The sequence below is a fragment of the Onychomys torridus genome, chromosome 8 (genome assembly GCF_903995425.1).
Source record: "Onychomys torridus chromosome 8, mOncTor1.1, whole genome shotgun sequence".
Classification (NCBI taxonomy): Eukaryota; Metazoa; Chordata; class Mammalia; order Rodentia; family Cricetidae; genus Onychomys; species Onychomys torridus.
The window spans coordinates 58,667,860-58,686,870 of NC_050450.1; the positions used below are offsets into that span (position 1 = coordinate 58,667,860).

The following is a 19,011-nucleotide window of genomic DNA, read 5'->3' on the forward strand; positions in this document are numbered from 1 at the left end:
CTCCAGGGTTCTGAGTCTCTTCTGGCCTCCATGGCACTTGTGTTCATGTGCACATAACCTTCATACAGACAGACAGACACACACACACACACACAGACACACACACACACACACACACACACACAAATAAATAAACTTTCTCTTTTTAAAGAGTTGCTGGTTCAGAGAGGGTGAACATATTTCTAATCATATCAGTGCAGGTAAAATTTATTTAGAGACAGGGTTTCATTACATAGCCCAGGCTGACCTCCGACTCACTAATCTGCCTGCCTCTGCCTCCTAAGTGTTGGGATTAAAGGCATATGCCACCATGCCCCAGCATTTTTTTTTAAACATATATGAGTGTCTTGCTGGCATGTATATTTTTGTGTCACGTATGTGCAGTACTCATGGTGAGGGTGTCAGTGGGACTGACATGGTGGGACTGGAGTTACAGGTAGCTGTGAGCTGCAGGTAGATTCTGAGAATCAATCCTTGGTCTTCTAAAGAAAAATCACTGCTCTTCAACTCGGAGTATTTCCTATCTCAATTACATTTATCTGATTATAAGTGAAGATAAACCCGACTTACTGAGCTGATGCCTTTTTATTTCTTTTAGGGGATTAGGTAGGTGGGGCAGTGCTGGCTGCTAAACACAGGACCTCAAGCACACTAGGCAAGTGCTCTGTCACGAGCTACATCCATCTACACACAACTTGAATAGCTGCAAAACTCTTGGGAGTGCAGCAAATAGGGCTGGAGAAATGGTGCAGTGGTCAAAGGTGCTTATTATCAATTTTGAAGACCCAAGTTCAATACCCGAACACACAAGACAAATTGTCCTCTGACCTCCACACATGAACCATGGGACACGTACACACACATTCATACATAATACAGATTTTTAAAGAATACAGCAAAATCTGGGTGGTGGTGCACGCCTGTAATCCCAGCACTTAGAAAGTAGAGCCTGGTGGATCTCTGTGAGTTCAAGGCCAGCCTGGTCTACAGAGTGAGTTCCAGGACAGGCTCCAAAGCTACAGAGAGAAACCCCATCTCAAAACACAAAACAAAACAAAACAAAAAGAGAGAGAGAATATAGAAAAAATCTTGCCATGTAAACTAATCAAGTCTCGGATGAGCACTGCATGTTTTCTCACATGTGTGCAAAGGTAGCATAGAAAAACAACTGATAGGCAAGAAGAAGGGGTCCATGGGGTAAAGGGGGTAAGAGAGGGTAATAAGGCAGTGAATATGGTCAAAACACCATATATGTGCACGAATGGCATAATGAAACCCATTATTTTGTACAATAACAAACACTGATAATATGGACATAATGACACACTATAACCCCCATACTTAGGAGTCAAAGGCAGGATAATTGCCTCAAGTCTGGGGCTGGGATGATCCATGTTGAGTTCCAGGACAGCCAGAAATACAGAGTGAGACACTGTCTACAAAACAAATAAATGCTGGGTGTGGTGGTGCACACCTTTGATCTCTGCCAGCTAGGGCTACACAGGGAGATCCTATCTCAAATAAATAAATAAATAATAAACGAAGCACACACGGACAAATGGAAAATAAAATGAGCACACTAATAAAGGCTGGAGTACAGCCCAGTGAGAGTACAGCACTCACCCAGGCTGTGTACATCCTGGGTTCAATCCCCGGCCCCAAGGGAAAGAACAGGGGGGAGGGGGGTGTTGCTAGCTCATTGGTAGTGCTTGCCTAGCAAGCATGCCCAAAGCACAAGAAAGGGAGAAGGAGGGGTGTGGGGAGGAAGAGGAAATTACCCTTTGTAGTATATGGTATTTTCCCAGGTTGTTACACCTTCTGCTTCTTTTGTTGTTGTTGTTTGTTTGTTTTTCCTGAGACCGGGTTACTCTGCGTTTAACAGTCCTGGCTGTCCTGGAACCAGGCTGGCCTTGAACTCACAGAGATCCTGCTTCTGCCTCCCACGTGCCGGGATTAAAGGTGTGCACCACCACCACCTGGCTGCATCTTCTGCATTTGTATCTTGCTCTCTTTTTGTTTTAGAGCACGTGGTGTACATTGTTTGAGATCTCCACACCACAGTGTTGTATAGCTTTCACCTTTATCTAGTTCCAAAACGTTTCTGTTGTTTCCATTCTGTAGATGGCTTGAACTCTTGAGCTTTAGGCTTCAGAGTTCTGAGATTATAGCAAAACACTTCCTTCTGATATTATTAATGCGTGTACTTTTAGTCGGAGGTAGACTTTTATAGCCATTTCCTAACTGGCTTCTTCGTTTATTTGGTCACAAAGCCATTTACCCTTCCATGAGCTCATGATTTGACACTTCTCATTCTTTCCAGTTCACATACCAAGATCTTATCCAAGATCTTATCCACCACTATCTCACTGGCACACTGGGTTTCTCTTCCCTTTCACAATTAAAACCATCACCCACCCCCACCTCTTTACGCTAACATTAGGGCCCATGGCTGGTCGGTGTACGCTGCCGAAGACAGGAGGCACACGACCACACTTATTTGTTCATTCGACAAATACCTTTGAACACACGTAGGTTCTGACACTGCTGAGGCCTGAGTAGAGATCCAGGACCACTGATGGTCTCTAACCTAGGCTGGGCTTCCAATACTTGATAACTCCCTTACCTCCTCCTCTGCCCCATACTACTAATTTTACACCTGCCTCATGCTCAGGGGCTTCTCCCCCTTTCTCCAGATAAGGGGGGAAAAAAGCATGGGTGATTTTGGTATCCCACCTCATGCTCCCCTACATTGATGTAGAAGACAGTTCAACACAGGCAGGTTATGGTGCATCCCTAGGGCAAGGCCAGTCCCTCATTTCTGCTCACATCTCCCCTCTCATCTCCTAGATCTCAGTTCATCAAACCACCTCCTCCTCTTCAATCTATCTCTCTACAGGCTCTTCCTCCAAGGTAAAGAAACCCACTCCAGTCCCTTCCATTGAAGGGAACAGGAAGAAAGGAAGGAGAGAGAGGGAAGAAAGCAAGGGGGGGAGGCCTCTCTTCCACTCCGAAGTCTCTTCCACAGGAATGTCTTTCTCGATTTTCTCTCCTTTTAGGTTTCTAAAGTTTTCTCTGTTTTTAGTTTGGATATTTTTGTTGTTTTATTTTTAATCTTTATTTTTACTTTATGTATGTGGGTAGTTTGCCTGCATGTATGTCTGCACACTATATGCATGTGGTACCTATGGATATGAGGAGGTGTTGGGTCTCCTAGGACTGGAGTCACGGTTGGTTGTGAGCCACTATGTGGTGCCGGGAATTGAACCTGGGTCCTCTGGAAGAGCACTCTGTTAACTGCTGAGCCATCTCACCAGCCCCTTGGTTTGGTTTTTTGAGACAAGTAGATAAGGCTGACCTTGACCCCTTCTTCCTTCTACCTCTGGACTTATTATCCAGCTTGGTTCTTTTTTTAAATTTACTTTTTATTTTCAAGGTAATAAATACAAATCTTTTAAGGCAGCAAATAAGGGCTGGTGTAGAATGTTTGCCTAGCGCATATAAGACCCTGAGTTTATCTACAGCACCATATACATACAAAAAAGAGTCATATGGTGTTACAATATTCTTTGGTGCGGTGGTTGTATTTGTTTGGGTTGTTTTTGTTTGCTTGTTTGTTTGTTTGTTTTTGTTTTTTCAAGACAGGGTTTTTCTGTGTAGCCCTAGCTGTCCTGGAACTTGCTCTGTAGGCCAGGCTGTTCAAACTCACAGAGATCCACCTGCCTCTGCCTCCCAAGTGCTGGGATTAAAGGTGTGCACCCTGTTTGGGTTTTTGTTGTTGTTTGGTTGGTTTTTTCATTTAGTGTCTCATTACATAGCCCTAGCTGTCCTAGAATTCACTATATAGACGAGGCTATCTTCAAACTCACATAGATCTGCCCACTTCTGCCTCCTGAGCTCTGGGATTAAAGGTGTACACTATCACCACCACCACCCGGCAGCTTTAAGAGTTTTAACAAGGCTGGGCGGTGGTGGTGCACGCCTTTAATCCCAGCACTCCGGAGGCAGAGCCAGGCAGATCTCTGTGAGTTCGAGGCCAGCCTGGTCTACAGAGCATGATCCAGGACAGGCACCAAAACTACACAGAGAAACCCTGTCTCGAAAAACCAAGAAAAAAAAAGTTTTAACAAGAAAAAAAGTAAAGCCCTGATTTCTTTCTCCTTGGAGGGATCAGCTCTCTCCACCTCCTTCACATGGTTCTGAGGACATTTACTCCCCCATCTCTGAACACACTCATTTTGCTCCTTCTTGACTTCCCCTCTCAGCATCATCTAGCAGGTGCCCAGCTATGACTTATGACACAATGCTGTCATCTACAAAGTTCAGACTGCAGACTACGCTGAACTGCAAAACTGAGTTGCAAAAAAAAAACCAAAAAACAAAAACAAAAAACAAAAAACAAAAAAACAAAGAACTACAAAAAAAAAATATCTAATGATGAGAGGAGGAAAGGAGCGGCAAGATTTTTTTAATGTTCATTATGGTTTAAGTTTATGATCTTGTAGGCAGAATTGGAAGATGAATTTATAGATGCAGGCCACAGCTTGGACAAATCTGGCAGAAGGTGAAGGTTGAGCCCCTTTTGTCCCTCCTGATCCTCGTACAGTGCTTCCCATCCTGCCCCCATTCCTGAGTATTGTGTCAGTTGGGGTCCGATCCCTACCGGCACTGAATTATGCCTCTGCTAAGATTTATAGTGGACTCTGTGGCCCTCTCTCTTTTGATACAACTTTGACCCCCCTGAGTAACATCATTTGAAAAGTGCTTGTTCTCCAAATACATCATGAATTCAGCCCTAGACTCTCTTCTAAGAGTCTACATGTTCATTCTTTCAAAACTAAAGATGATCAGGCGGTGGTGGCGCACACCTTTAATCCCAGCACTCGGGAGGCAGAGCCAGGTGGATCTCTGTGAGTTCGAGGCCAGCCTGGTCTACAGAGTGAGTTCCAGGAAAGGTGCAAAGCTACACAGAGAAACCCTGTCTCGGAAAACACAAAACAAAAAACCTGAAGATGTTCATCCCTTTCATCTCCTCAAAGACATATTTCGAAATCTTTCTATTGAACTGGGGTTCGTGGTCATCTCTCACGAATGACCTTTCTCAGTTTGTGGATGTCCTAGCTGCCTCTTCCCTGGGGAAATCTGACAGTCTGTACAGACCAAAATGTTTTTATTCTGTCTTCCTAACTGGGAGTTTAGCTTTGTGAATCTCTACAAACCTGCTTAAAATCTATTCTCTTGAGGTGTTGCAGTGGCTGACTTAGGAAAGGCCTGCATTTTCCAGAGGTGGTGAAAACACGTGGCTAAGTTTCCTTTGATGAAATATGAGCCACTTCCAAGCCAGGCCCCAACACACGTCTCGTCCTCCTCATCCTCCTTTTTTCCACCTGCCCCAGCTCAGGGCAGAGACAACCCAGGTCTCACCACACGTGCATAGTGAGTGCCAGTGGGCAGTGTTTCTCACATTTTATTGTGCACACAAGTCACCTGGGGATCTTTCAACACAGACTGTGATTCAGTTGGTCTGAGGTCAGCACTAAGACTGTCTCTTGTTGTGGAATATTAGTTTAAGATGTGTACATTTATGATGTGTACATTTGTTTAATGATGCAGAGATGCGTTGCATTCTTTTATGTTGCATTTGTTGAACTCTGTGAAGCTGTGTTACTGGGCCTGTCTAAAACACCTGATGGTCTAATAAAGAGCTGAATGGCCAATGGCGAGGCAGGAGAAGGACAGGCGGGGCTCCAGGCAGAATAAATAGGAGGAGAACTCTGAGAGGAAAGAGGAGCAAGAAAAGGAGGAGAGGATGCTAAGGGCTCCAAAACCCACAGGAGTCAGGAATTTTCACACACTTCTCCAAAACCCACAGGAGTCAGGAATTTTCACACACTTCTCCCATGCAGATGGCTGGAACTTTCATTTCTTTCCTCTCCTGGTGGGTTTTGGCTTTCTCTGGGCCCCTCCTCGGGCTGCTTCCACACCGTCATCTGAATTGTCACTGTCAGCAGTTGGGATTTCCTAAAGGGAAGAATTAGTTAAAAGAAAGTTTTTTTTTTCCCACATTAAAAGATGGGAAACATTTTTACAATGGAAGGCATTTGGTCTCTGTTTGACTATACATTAAATGGTCTGAAAATGGAACAATTAAATGACAAGATAATTAATGTTGATGGGATAGATATAATGTCAATTATAAATATTATTTGTTTGACCATCTTTGTCTTATCGTTTAAAAAGTTGGCTAATATGAGTGCCAAGATAAAAGTTTTAGAAAGATGTGTTAAAACAGATTATAGAGAAATTCAGACCCTAATAGAAGAATTTAAAGGAGAACCAATCTCAGCATTGCATTGTAAGGTTACAGAGAAACAGCCAAAGGCATTCAAACACCCAACATTAATCCATCTAGTAACCTTACAGGAACTACCCATTGATCAATATCCTCAAGGCTGTGTAAGAGCTGATGGGATTCCTGTGTAAATGTTAGATTTGAGGAGATTCAAAGAAGCAATAGTCTCATATGGCATCCACTCATCTTTCATGAAGCAGATGTTAAACTTGTGGTCAATTTGTAACAGAAATATCCCTAAAGACTGGAGAGATTTGGTTACAACAATCTTAGAGGCTGGTCCCCAATTACAACGGAGGACCTGGTGGAAAGATGAGGCTAAGACCATTGAACAAAAAAGTAGAGCTAGAAATATTGAAATTTGCCAAGATCAGCTTCTTGGAGGTTATTATGCTAATATACAAAGGCAATCTTTTTTTTTTTTTTTTTTTTTTTTTTTGTTTGTTTTGTTTTCCAGGCAGGGTTTCTCTGTGTAGCTTTGCACCTTTCCTGGATCTCACTCTGTAGACCAGGCTGGCCTCAAACTCACAAAGATCCGCCTGCCTCTCAAAGACAATCTTTATATGATGACCACCACACCCTGGCTTTATGCCACAGGCAGCCTTGAATACTTGGGACAGAATTGAAGATGTAGGAAAGAAAACTGAGTCATTTACAAGTTATACAGGGCCCAAAAGAAATCTTCACTGATTTCTTACAAAGATTGACTTCAGCAGTAAATAGAATGATACCAAATTCAGAAGCTAGACAAATAATAATTGAATCTCTGGCTTTTGAAAATACTAATGCACAATGCAAAAGGATAATTAGGCCATTAAAGGTAAGACCAGCACCCTTGGAGGAATGAATCTGAGATACAATTAATATTGAATCTCATGATGATGATGATGCTTGGATAAGGAAAGGTGATTGCCAGGGGTTTGAAGAAAAATAGTAATGTCAAATGTTTCAGTTGCAGTAAACAAGGTCACCTAAAAGGGACTGTAAACAGGACATTCCTAGAAATAATGTTTTCTCAAGGAATATTCCCAACAGAACTCCCCTCCCTTCTGGATTATGCAGAAGGTGTGGCAAAGGCAGACACTGGACTAACAAATGTAGATCAACAAGGGGCAGGCAAGGTAATCCTTTGCCTTTGCCATTGGAAAACTCCCTGAGGGGCTTCTTGTAGGCTCACATGTCAAATTCAGTTCAGTCCTTTCTTGTCATTATAGAAGAAACTTCTTCTCAGAGCAATTAAAGAACTTAATGCCTACTGTAAAAAAACACACTGCTTGGGGTGATAGAATAGCCATAGGAGACAGAACAAAAAATTCAGGAGAAACCATAAATCAAAATTGATAAAGATTAGATTTAGAAACTCCCCAAAGTTAGGGTTGGGGAAGGGTTTTGTTTTTTTCTTTCAAGAGAATGAAGGAATCTGAAGAACACTGGACAAATGAGACATCTGAAGAAAAAGGACAAATCATCTGGAAAAAATCTTTTTCATATTGCATGAAAAAGATTTTCTGGGCTGGAGAGATGGCTCAGAGGTTAAGAGCACTGACTGCTCTTCCAGAGTTTCAGAGTTCAATTCCCAGCAACCACATGGTGGCTCACAACCATCTGTAATGAGATCTGGCACCCTCTTCTGTATACTAAATAAATAAATCTTAAAAAACGAACAAACAAACAAATAAACAACAACAACAACAACAACAACAAAAACCCTGGGCTACAGAGCGAGTTCCAGAACAGGCTCCAAAGCTACACAGAGAAACCCTGTCTGGGGGGGGGGGGACCCCAAACCAATCCCCTCCCCCCCAGCAAACAAACAAACAAAACACCAAAAAGTGTTATTGGTCATAGTCAATCTCTTTCTAAAAAAAGAAAGGTGGCCAGGCAGTGGTGGCACATGCCTGTAATCACAGCACCTGGGAGGCAGAGGCAGGTGGATCTCTGTGAGTTCAAGGCCAGCCTGGTCTACAGAGCTAGTCCAGGGCAGGCCCAAAGCTACAGAGAAACCCTGTCTCAAACAAACAAAAACAAAAAAAACAAAAAAAAGAAGAAAGGTAGATATGATATAGAAATATATTATACAGAAATAATAGGATAAAAGGTGGATTACTGAATCTATTCTGGAAAAAATATATAAATGATAGGATAAAAGGACAAATTATTGAATCTACTCTGAAAAGAAAAAAAGGGAGGATATGGATATGATAAGATTTAAAAAAAGGCAAATTATTGAATCTACTTTTAAGAAGCAACTACTAGTTTTAAATACTTTACACTGGATTTTTGAATATTGAATAAACTTTTGTATATTGATACAAGTTTGAGATTAATTTTATTGGAACACACTGTACATATACTTCTAATCTTGTTCAAGGTATTGTACTTATACAGTTCATTCAACAATGTAATGCAAATTGCTAGTCCTTGAAAGTTATTATTATCAACTAATTAGAATATAAAGAAATGTAAGTTAGTAGTTAGTCATTACAATCAAACTTGTAAGTCATATTAGGTATGTATTCAAGGTCAAACATAATTTTTAGATAGACAGGTCTTTCTTCTTCAAACACTTCAGAGATCTACAGAATATGGCATTTAAGATTTTTTAATAACATAGATTTTTTTTTTTTTTTTTATGACTATGAGACATGTCTGTTCCTGGCAGCACCAATCCACTTCAGAGAAGATGGTGGGCATCAAAAAAACTTCATATGGAGTTTACATTCTTTGTGGCAAAAGTTAGCCACTGGGCAAGAAAGTGCCCTTGCCTCAACTGCTGACAGTGTGCTGTCAAAATGGACAAACAAGACACAAAAGAAAGGACTGTCAAACCTTGCCAAGACAAGGTAGGAAGGTCCTTTAGAAAATCCTGCTTCACAGATGAAACTGTCAGATATGCTAGGCCTGTAGGCTGAAGATGGATGCCCCAATGTTGCAGAGGCAGCTTGGGTGACTGTCCAGGCAGCCAGCTGTTTTTGTCATTTCTCACATTTTTTGGAAATTGCTTGTTTGTACTTTCTGCTTACTTAGATAATATTATTTCCTTCTCAGGTCTCTGAGGAAGTTGAAGACTAGATAGTTATAATTATAGTTTTCCTTGTTAACAAATTCAGAAAAGAAACTCATTAAAGAAGTATAAAGTGTATAAGTTTGAAAAACATCAAAAGACAGTTTTAGGTTGTAATACAAGTTAGGATAGAAAGTGAATTAAGCTGGGTGGTGGTGTCATGTGCCTTTAATCCCAGCACTTGGGAGGCAGAGCCAGGTGGATCTCTGTGAGTTCAAGGCCAGCCTGGTCTACAAAGCCAGATCCAGGACAGGCACCAAAACTACACAGAGAAACCCTGTCTCGAAAAAACTTAAAAAAAAAAAAAAAAAAAAAAGGAAGGAAGGAAGGAAGGAAGAAAGAAAGGAAGAAAGAAAGAGAATTAAGTGTAATACTTTGGACTCACCAAAATAGGTTAAAATACAGAGTATTTTCTCTGGATTTGTCAAATGTTAATGGACTGGACATTGTTAATGTAATTATTGACTTATATATTATATATAGTTTTTCTTATATTAGTTATAACATTCTTTTATTATTTTAGACAAAAAGGGGAAATGTGTACCCTAATAAAATTTACCTGAAGATCAGAGAACAGAACAAGTCATTAGATTAAACATAGAGGCCAGACAGTGGTGGCACACACCTTAATCCTAGCACTCGGAGGCAGAGATCCATGTGGATCTCTGTGAGTTCAAAGCCACCCTGGACTACATGAGATTGACTCAGTCTGGGAGAGAAAACAGAGCCAGGCAGTGGTGGCACACGCCTTTAATCCCAGACTGGGAAGCATGCATGCCTTTAACCCCAGGAAGTGATGACTGGGCAGAGAAAGGTATATAAGGTGTGAGGAGACAGGAACTAAAGGTTTCTTTGACTGGAGCTTTTTCAGGCTGAGGATTCCTAGAGGTAAGATGTGGCAGTGGCTTGTTCCTTTGTCTCTCTGATCTTTCAGCATTTACCTCAATATCTGGTACTGGTTTTTTTTTTTTTTGTTTGTTTGTTTTTTTTGTTTTGTTTTGGTTTTTTTTATTAAAACGCCATTTAGCAATTTGTGTTACAGGTCTGGAACTGGCTAGTGCTCAAATTCCCAACTGCTACATACCAGCTTTTCATTTTCTTTACCTGAAGGCAGAGTTCCTCAGTTTCTCTTGCATCCCATGATTGCCATTTTTGTTTTTCTTTTGAGGCAGGGTTTTTCTGTGTAGCCCTGGCTGTCTTGAAACTTGATATACAGTCCAGGCTGGCCTGGAACTCACAGAGATCCGGCTGCCTCTGCCTCTGGAGTGCTAGGATTCAAAGCATGTGCTACCACCACCTGGCCCATGATGACCTTTTCATATCTTCATGATTTAGTTTTCTAGGTCATTCTTCTGGAATCAGCTGTTTGTTTGTTTGGAAGAAGAGACAAGGAACATAGGCAACATTCCAAGACACTGTCTCAGAAAATAAATAAAATAGAATAAATGGGGGCATTCTTGCTATGTTGCCCAGGCGGCCCACAGACTCCTGGGCTCCAATGATCCCCCTACCCCAGTCTTTCAAGTTAGCTCTGACCACAGGAATATGCCACAGTCTCCAAAAAATCAATCAAACATATAAAATCTCTTATCTGAGCCCACTAGGGTTTGTTTTTCCTCTGTATTTATTGCTTTCATGCTAGAAAGTTCTTCAAATATCTAGAAACCCTTTTCTGTCTGCTCATACCCAAAAGTGAAGTGGTAGTGTGAATCTGCAATCCCTGCACTCAAGAGGCTGAGGCAAGAGGATGTCCAATTCCAGGAGAGCCTGAGGTGAAAAGAAGTTGACTGACTATTTCATGTATACATCCGGGACTTACCAACAATGAATTTCAACATGGTCTGGTCTGGCTAAGGACTTTGTTAGAACCTGGTGTTAATTAGATCGTTTCTCTGAGTAATCAAGTTCACCAAGGAGCATCCTGGAATCTGGAACCTGGAAACTATAACTTGGCTGTCAAGTGTAGAAACCATAACCCAGTACATAAACATTCACGTAATTTGTTTTCAGTGCCATGCTTTTTTTTTTCTCAACTGTACCTAGGTACTCACCAAGCAAAAAGACCTGCTTTCCATCTCCAACCAAGAGCTCTTGGAGGCAAGGTGTGGTGGCACACGTGTACCTCCAGTACTTGGAGGCAGAAATAGCACAGAAGAAACTCTGAGGCCTGCTTGATCCGTTTAGTGTACTACCAGGTACACAGCAAGATCCTAATTTTTTGTTTTGTTTTGCTTTATTATTTATGTGTGTGTGCACGACACGCGCCTGAGTGAATGTGTGTCCAGAGGCCGGAAGAGGGCATCGGGCAGATCCCTTGGAACTGGGGTTACAGGTAGCTGTTAGCTGCCATGTGGGTGCTGGGAATTGAACCGAGGTCCTCTGGAAGAGCAGCCAGTGCTTTTAAATGCTGAGCCATCTCTCTGGCCCACAAAGGGTTCTAATCTAAAAAAGAAAAAAGAAAACACATGGTGGCTGGAGAGATGGCTCAGAGGTTAAGAATAAGAACACTGACTGCTCTTCCAGAGGTCCTGAGTTCAATTCCCAGAAACCACATGGTGGCTCACAACCATCTGTAATGAGATCTGGCTCCCTCTTCTGGCCTGCAGGGACACATGCAAACAGAATACTGTATACATAATGGTTTAGTTACCACTTCACGGCTAAGCCAGCTACCACTAGCCTCTGGCCCCTAATGGTTCCATACTCATTCCCGTCCCTTTCCCTTTGGCCATTTTTCTTTTTGGTGCTGAGGATAAAACCCAGAGCTCCAATCAGAGCTTCTAAGCCACAGCGCCAGCCTTGGGATCTCGATAACTGGGACTTTAGGTTAGCCCTGGCCTTGCCCTGGCTGTCTGCGGCCCTGGCTGTCTGTCTGTCTGCGGCCCCTGGCATTAGCTCAGCACCATCACTGGCTGTTTCTTCACTTTCTTGTTTGTTTTTCTTACAGAGAGAGTTCCCTGTTTAGTTGAGGATGACCTTGAAATTCTGATCCTCCTGCCTCTTCCTGCCCAGGGCTAAGGTCATAGGCATGTGACAATACACGCCCGTTTCCCCACCCCTCTTTGTCATTTTGTTTGTTTCTTTTCTCTCTCTCTTTTTTTTAGCTGAGGATCGAACCCGGGGCCTTGTGCTTGCTAGACAAGCGCTCTACCACTGAGCTAAATCCCCAACCCTTGTTTGTTTCTTGAGACAGGGTCTCGCTATGTAGTCTTGGCTGTCCTTGGAACTGGCTGTGTAAACCAGGCTGGCTTTGAACTCCTAAATGCTGGGATTAAAGGCATAGACCACCACACCTAGCTACTCTTTTCATTTATTTTACTTGCATGAAGAGTTCCCCAATTTTTCTCCCAAAGTCTTGGAGACTTCTTTGCTGGAAATGGAAAACAGGGTTTTCACTTTGGTATGCACCTGGGTACAGCTGTAGGGGCAAAAATGACAGAGGGCCAGGCATAGCGGTGCATGCCTTTAGTCCCAGAACTTTGGAGGCAGTGGCAGGTGGATGGATCTCTACGAGCTGGCCATGCCTATGATCCTAGCACCTGATAGGCAGAGGCAAGAGGACCAGAAGTTCAAGACTCACTGAACATGGAGACCACCACTTTGGCTAGACTGACTGGCAAGTGAGGCCTTGGGGTCTGTCTCTATCCCAGAATCATTAGGGTTACAGGTTGGCACCACTGAACCTGGCTTTTCCATGGCTTCTGGAGATCCAGACTCAGGTCCTCACACACAGGCTTGCGGAGCAAGCACTTTCCCAACTGAGCCATCTCCGCAGTCTTCTTTATTTCCCTCAAGACTAGGTCTCAGCTCAGGCTGGTTTTAAGCTTGCTGTGAAGCAAGCCGAGGATGATCTTGAACTTCTGATCCTCTTGCCCCTACCTCCTGAGTGCTCGGATTACGGCAAATACTCTACCAACTGAGCCACAGGGTCGGCCTGAAAACATCGCTATTGTTGAAGGCAGCTGCCACCAAGCTTAAGCACAGGTTCCAGAAGCCACATGCTTTAAAGAGAGAACTAGGGTTGGGGATTTAGCTCAGTGGTAGAGCGCTTGACTAGCAAGCACAAGGCCCTGGGTTTGATCCTCAGCTCCAAAAACAAAAAAAGAGAACTAACTCTTTCCTAGTGGTCTCTGATCACCGCATGAGCACCATGGGCAGATACACCTATTTGGGAACTCTTGTGTGCTCTCTTCTCTCTCTCTCTCTCTCTCTCTCTCTCTCTCTCTCTCTCTCTCACACACACACACACACACACACACACACACACACACACACATACACACACTAAATAAATATAATTTAAATTTTAAAAATCTTTATCATTTTATTGGGATCTAGGAAAGGACACAGATTTGGATGCTAGCCCCATCAAGTATAAACCAGTTGTCACTAATGTACTTACCCTTTGCAAACTGCTTTTGTTACTAGTACTGTTCTGTTTTTCAGGCTGTTCAGGTTGTTGTTTTCAGGACCTCCTACACAGCAGACAAGTGCACTACCATGGAACTATATACTTCTAGCTCTACTCACCATGAAGTCCTGGCTTGGTCTGTAGACCAGGCTGGTCTCGAACTCACAGAGATCCACCTGCTTCTGCCTCCACAGTGCTGGGATTAAAGGTGTGCGCCACCACCACCAGCAGTATTTTCATTCTTGACTCTGTAAGTCTCAAGAGTATTATTTTTTTAAAAAAAGATAAATCTGGTCATGATACACTTTCTTCAAAGGCCCCAAAATACCTTCAGAATTTTTTTCAGTTTTATTGAGAAGGGTGGTGGTGGCACACGCCTTTAATCCCAGCACTCGGGAGGCAGAGGCAGGAGGATCTCTGAGTTTGAGGCCAGCCTGGTCTCCAAAGCAAGATCCAGGGCAGCCTCCAAAGCTACACAGAGAAACCCTGTCTCGAAAAACAAACAAAACAAAACAAAAAACAATTCAAAAACCACTTCCTCCAAGAATCCTTTTCCTGGGACTGAAGGAAAAGCTCAGTGGTTAGGAGCACTGACTGCTCTTTCAGAGGACCTTGGTTCGATTCCCAGCACCCACATGGTGGCTCAGAACTGCCTATTACTCTGGATCTAGAGAATCCTATGTTCTCTCTGATCTCCATGGACAGTGCATGCACATCGTGCAGACATACATGCATGCAAAACACCTATACTTGTAAAACAAATAAATCTTAAAAATAAAAAAAAAGCTTTGCACTTGCGCTAACAAAGCACTGGAGTTCGAGACTATATCGTTTGTCTTTATATCCCTAGAGCTAGCACCTAACTGATAATCAGAGATAGGTGGATGGAAGGGAGCCAGGACCTGAGAACACCTGGGCTCCGGTTCAGGAAGAAGCATTAGAGAGAATAGCTTAACACTACTCCATCAGGCTTTCCTTGGGAGAGATTGGCCAGCAAAGAGCCCATGACTACCCAGTATGGAGGAACACGCTCGAATTTCCACCGCCCTCACCTGCACAGGGCCAATGCTTAACAAATTCTTATAAATTCAATAATGCCACCAGGCAGTGTCAATTAAATCTGACAGGTCTAAACAGCTTTGGGCCACAGGGCTGTTTCAGTGGTGGTTCACACCTTTAATCCCAGCTTTAGGGAGGCAGAGACTTCGTTATTCAACTCGCGGGGGTTGGGGTGAGGGGCAAAACTTGTGCACAAGTCATGTCTGACCCATCTTCCTCAATAAGTCAATTAAAACAGACAAATTAAAAGTGGAATGCCGAAAAAGGAGACTTACTCAATGTGGTCACATCGAGAAGAGGGACAGAGATCCGGCAGGCCCCTTTAGTTAGCCTTCAGGGTCCTGAAGTAACATCAAGGTTATTTATACAGGACTAAGAATGTGTACATCTAAGTAGTCCCAGTCAAGGGGTGGTCACACCCACCACTGATGCGTCATTACCTGGGTTCAGTCTCATTCTGTAATGTGGTGTGCAGGTTATTAGAACTGTGTAAAACCTCTGGAAGACAAGTCCCCACTCTGGCTGGTGCCCTTTCCTTCTCCCAGCATGAGAGTCCTAGGAAAATACCCATTTCTTTGGGATCCATTATTTCGGGTGTGTGATAGTCAGAATGAAGAGACACAAGTGTCTCTTTAGAGTATCTTCATCTCTGTGAGTTCCTGCCCAGCCTGGTCTACGGCGAGACCCTGTCAGAAAACAAAAACGTCAATACCGCCTCTTTCCACCCCCAGGATCTAACCTGGTACTAGAGAGCCCTGGAAGTCACGCTAGACCAGGTGGACCCGGAAGGGCGAGGCCGCGCTGAGCATCCTGGGAATTGTAGTGTTCGCTCCAGTGGCCTCTGCGCAGGCGCACACTAACAGGCATTTCCGGGCCTTGGCGCCTCATCTCGAAAAAGACGGCCTGCGGGACTTTCCACGGGAACCATGGCGACCTACAGCCTGGCGAACGAGCGGCTGCGCGCCCTGGAGGACATCGAGCGCGAAATCGGCGCCATCCTCCAGAACGCAGGTTCGGGAGGCGAGGAGCGGAGCGCAGGAAAGAAGGGCAGCCGGGACTCCGCGCGGTGTGGGCGGGGCCGGGTGCTGGCCTTGGGGCGGGGCTACATGGCCGGCCTCTGTCTAACGCCGCCCTCTCCCCGCCCCGGCAGGAACGGCGATCCTGGAGCTGTCCAAGGAAAAAACCAACGAGCGGCTTCTGGACCGGCAGGCGGCAGCCTTCACCGCTTCTGTGCAGCACGTGGAGGCCGAGCTGTCGGCTCAGATCCGCTACCTAACCCAGGTGGGTGTGTCCAGAAGGTGCTGGGCGGGGACCCCAGCTCTCCACCACAGCCCTAGCCTTAGGGGTTCCCTGAGCTTTAGCTGGGAAAGACTGTCTCTTGGCGCGTGTAGGCATTCTCTCTCTCTCTCTCTCTCCCTCCCTCCCTCCCTCCCTCCCTCTCCCTCTCCTTCTTTCTTTTTTTTTTTTTTTTTTGCTTTTTCGAGAAGGGGTTTCTCTTTGTAGCTTTGGAGCCTGTCCTGGAAACTCGCTTTGTAGACCAGTCTGACCTCGAACTCACAGAGATTTGCCCGCCTCTACCTCCCAAGTGCTGGGATTAAAGGCGTGCGCCACCACCGCCTGGCTTGGAGTAGGCATTTTCATTTCAGGGCTGGTTTAGTCCTCTAAAAGCTAGGGATTATATACATAGTGTATAGGGTGCTCGCTTCAGCAGCACATATATACTAAGATTGGAACGATGCAGAGAAGATTAGCATGGCCCCTGCACAAGGATGACACGCAGATTCGTGAAGCGTTCCATATTTTTAGAAATCCTAGCCGGGCGGTGGTGGCGCACGCCTTTAATCCCAGCACTCGGGAGGCAGAGCCAGGCGGGTCTCTGTGAGTTCAAGGCCAGCCTGAGCTACCAAGTGAGTTCCAGGAAAGGCACAAAGCTACACAGGGAAACCCTGTCTCGAAAAACCAAAAAAAAAAAAAAAAAAGTATAGGGTGTGTAAACAACACCTAGCCAAACCAGGTGGTATAGGCCTGTAATCTCAGCCACTCACGAGGTCGGAGAATCACAAGTTCAAAACCTGTCTGGGCAATTTAGACCCAGTAGGTAAAAAAGAGGGTGGCCCATCATAGAGCACCTGCCTACTATAAAAGAGTCCCTAGTGCTGAACAAAACATAAAACTGAAGCCAATGAACTTTGTTCCCAGAAACTTGGTCTGATGTCATCTGTGACGCCCCATATGCTTGGGGACCAAGTAAAGGGACAGCACTAGGCGACTTCCAAAATCTTTATTCTGCAGTGTCTTATCCTCCAACTCTAGGAAGTACTCACCGCCGCCGGCCACATTTCACAGATGAGGTTCACATGGGTTAAGTGGTTTGTCTTAGACTGCTGAGCTACCACACAGCTAAAGTAGATCAAACTCAAGACAGAAACGAGACGAGAGTCCCAATGCCTGGTTGTGGGGGGTCAAGAGAGCCATTGCTCCACTGATGGCTCTGACTGTCCTTAGGTGGCCACAGGGCAGCCCCACGAGGGCTCCAGCTACTCTTCCAGGAAGGATTGTCAAATGGCACTAAAGCGAGTGGACTATGCCCGCCTCAAGATCAGTGATGTGGCACGCACCTGTGAACAGATGCTGGAGAACTAAGTCAAGATGATGCAGAGTGTGACCTGCACCTTGGGACAGAAGCCAGAGACTGGTAGGCTGGGGAGCAGAGTGATGCGTGCTCTGCTAGTCAGGGCAGATGAGGACCATGGAGCAGAAAGTAGAACTGGACACTAAAGCCCAGCCTGCCCACTGATCTGTTCTGGCTCCTCCAGCAAGATGGCCCTGCTTTCCACTCCACAAGCTCAGAGAGGAGTCAGAGAGACAGCTGCCCAACCCATTTCCTCATGCACACCCCTCCCTAGGGTTTCCGAAGACCCAATAAAAATACCCTTTTTTTGTTAAGATCTATTTTTACGAGTATTTTTTTTCCCCACATGTATGTCTGCACACTACATACATGCAGTGCCTGTGGAAGCCAGAAGAGGGTGTTGGATCCCCTTGGAAATGGAGTTACAGAAGGTAGTTAGCCACCATATGGGTGCTAGGAATTGAACCTGGACCCTCTGGAAGAGCAGTCAGCACTCTTAACCTCTGAGCCATCTCTCCAGATCCCCAATAAAAATATTCTCATAAGCAGGCATGGTGGCTTGAACCTGTAATCCCAGCACTTGGGAATAGGGATGGAGGGTTGCTGAAGTTTGAGACCACCCAGGGCTAAGTACATAACAAGACCCTTCCTCAAAAAGAGAAGTTATGGAGCTGGGTGATGGCACACACCTTTGTCTCAGCACTCAAGAGGCAGAGGCAGGCAGATCTCTGTAAGTTTGAGGCCAGCCTGGTCTACAGAATGAGTTCCAGGACAGCCAGGGGTACACAGAGAAACCCTGTCTCAAAGAAACTGAGGGGGGGGGGGAAGAAGTTATGTTCCTCATTGGAAGAAACAAAACAGGAACTGTTTTAATAATAAAAGCTGTAACTTTTTTTTTTATAAAGATCAGGCTCACTCTCTGGGATCCAAGAGATTGAGGAAGTGAGTCCAGCCTACACAGAACTAGCACAGTGGGGAGAAAACCTAGGCTCCTGGTGTGGGATCGGAGAAGAGCTGATGTAGTGTGAAGGGAAACTTGTGACAGGCTGCCATCAGCACTTCTAAGGGGGCAAAAACTGAAGCCAGTGTCTGCAGAAGTCAGTAATTCTAAAAAATAAAAGAAGTTGTTTAGATTTATGTGTGTGAATAATAGTCTGCCTTTGCACATATATGTGCATACCTGGTGCCTGTGGAGATCACAGGAGGGTTGTCGGGTCTCCGAAACCGGGGTTACACATGCTTGTGAGCGTGAGTCCTCTTCGAGAACAGTCATAGCCCTCAGCCACTAATTCCAAAAGCAATTTTACTATCACAGTTAAAGACATAGAAATTGGCCAGTTTATTGTTACACAGTGTAAAAATCAGACATTTTAAAAAATTAATTTATTGGTAGTGGGAGGGTTAAACCTAGAACTTTTCTCATACTAGACTGGCACTCTACCCAGGGGCTGTACTTCTAGATTCATTTATTTATTGTGTATACAGTGTTCTCTCTG

The 19,011-nt window shown here is 44.4% G+C and overlaps 1 protein-coding gene and 1 non-coding gene across 2 annotated transcripts; both read left to right on the top strand.

Annotated features, from left to right (window-relative positions):
- The first annotated feature begins 15,730 nt into the window (after positions 1–15,730).
- On the top strand, positions 15,731–17,714 carry Med11 (mediator complex subunit 11). Its single transcript, XM_036197026.1, has 3 exons — positions 15,731–15,894; positions 16,034–16,164; positions 17,389–17,714. Exons 1-3 carry the CDS (start codon positions 15,810–15,812, stop codon positions 17,524–17,526), a joined length of 354 nt encoding a protein of 117 aa, XP_036052919.1. The 5' UTR covers positions 15,731–15,809; the 3' UTR covers positions 17,527–17,714.
- LOC118590589 lies at positions 16,579–16,687 on the top strand. Its single transcript, XR_004945856.1, has one exon. It is a non-coding gene; the product is annotated as a U6 spliceosomal RNA (small nuclear RNA).
- Positions 17,715–19,011: the final 1,297 nt, after the last annotated feature.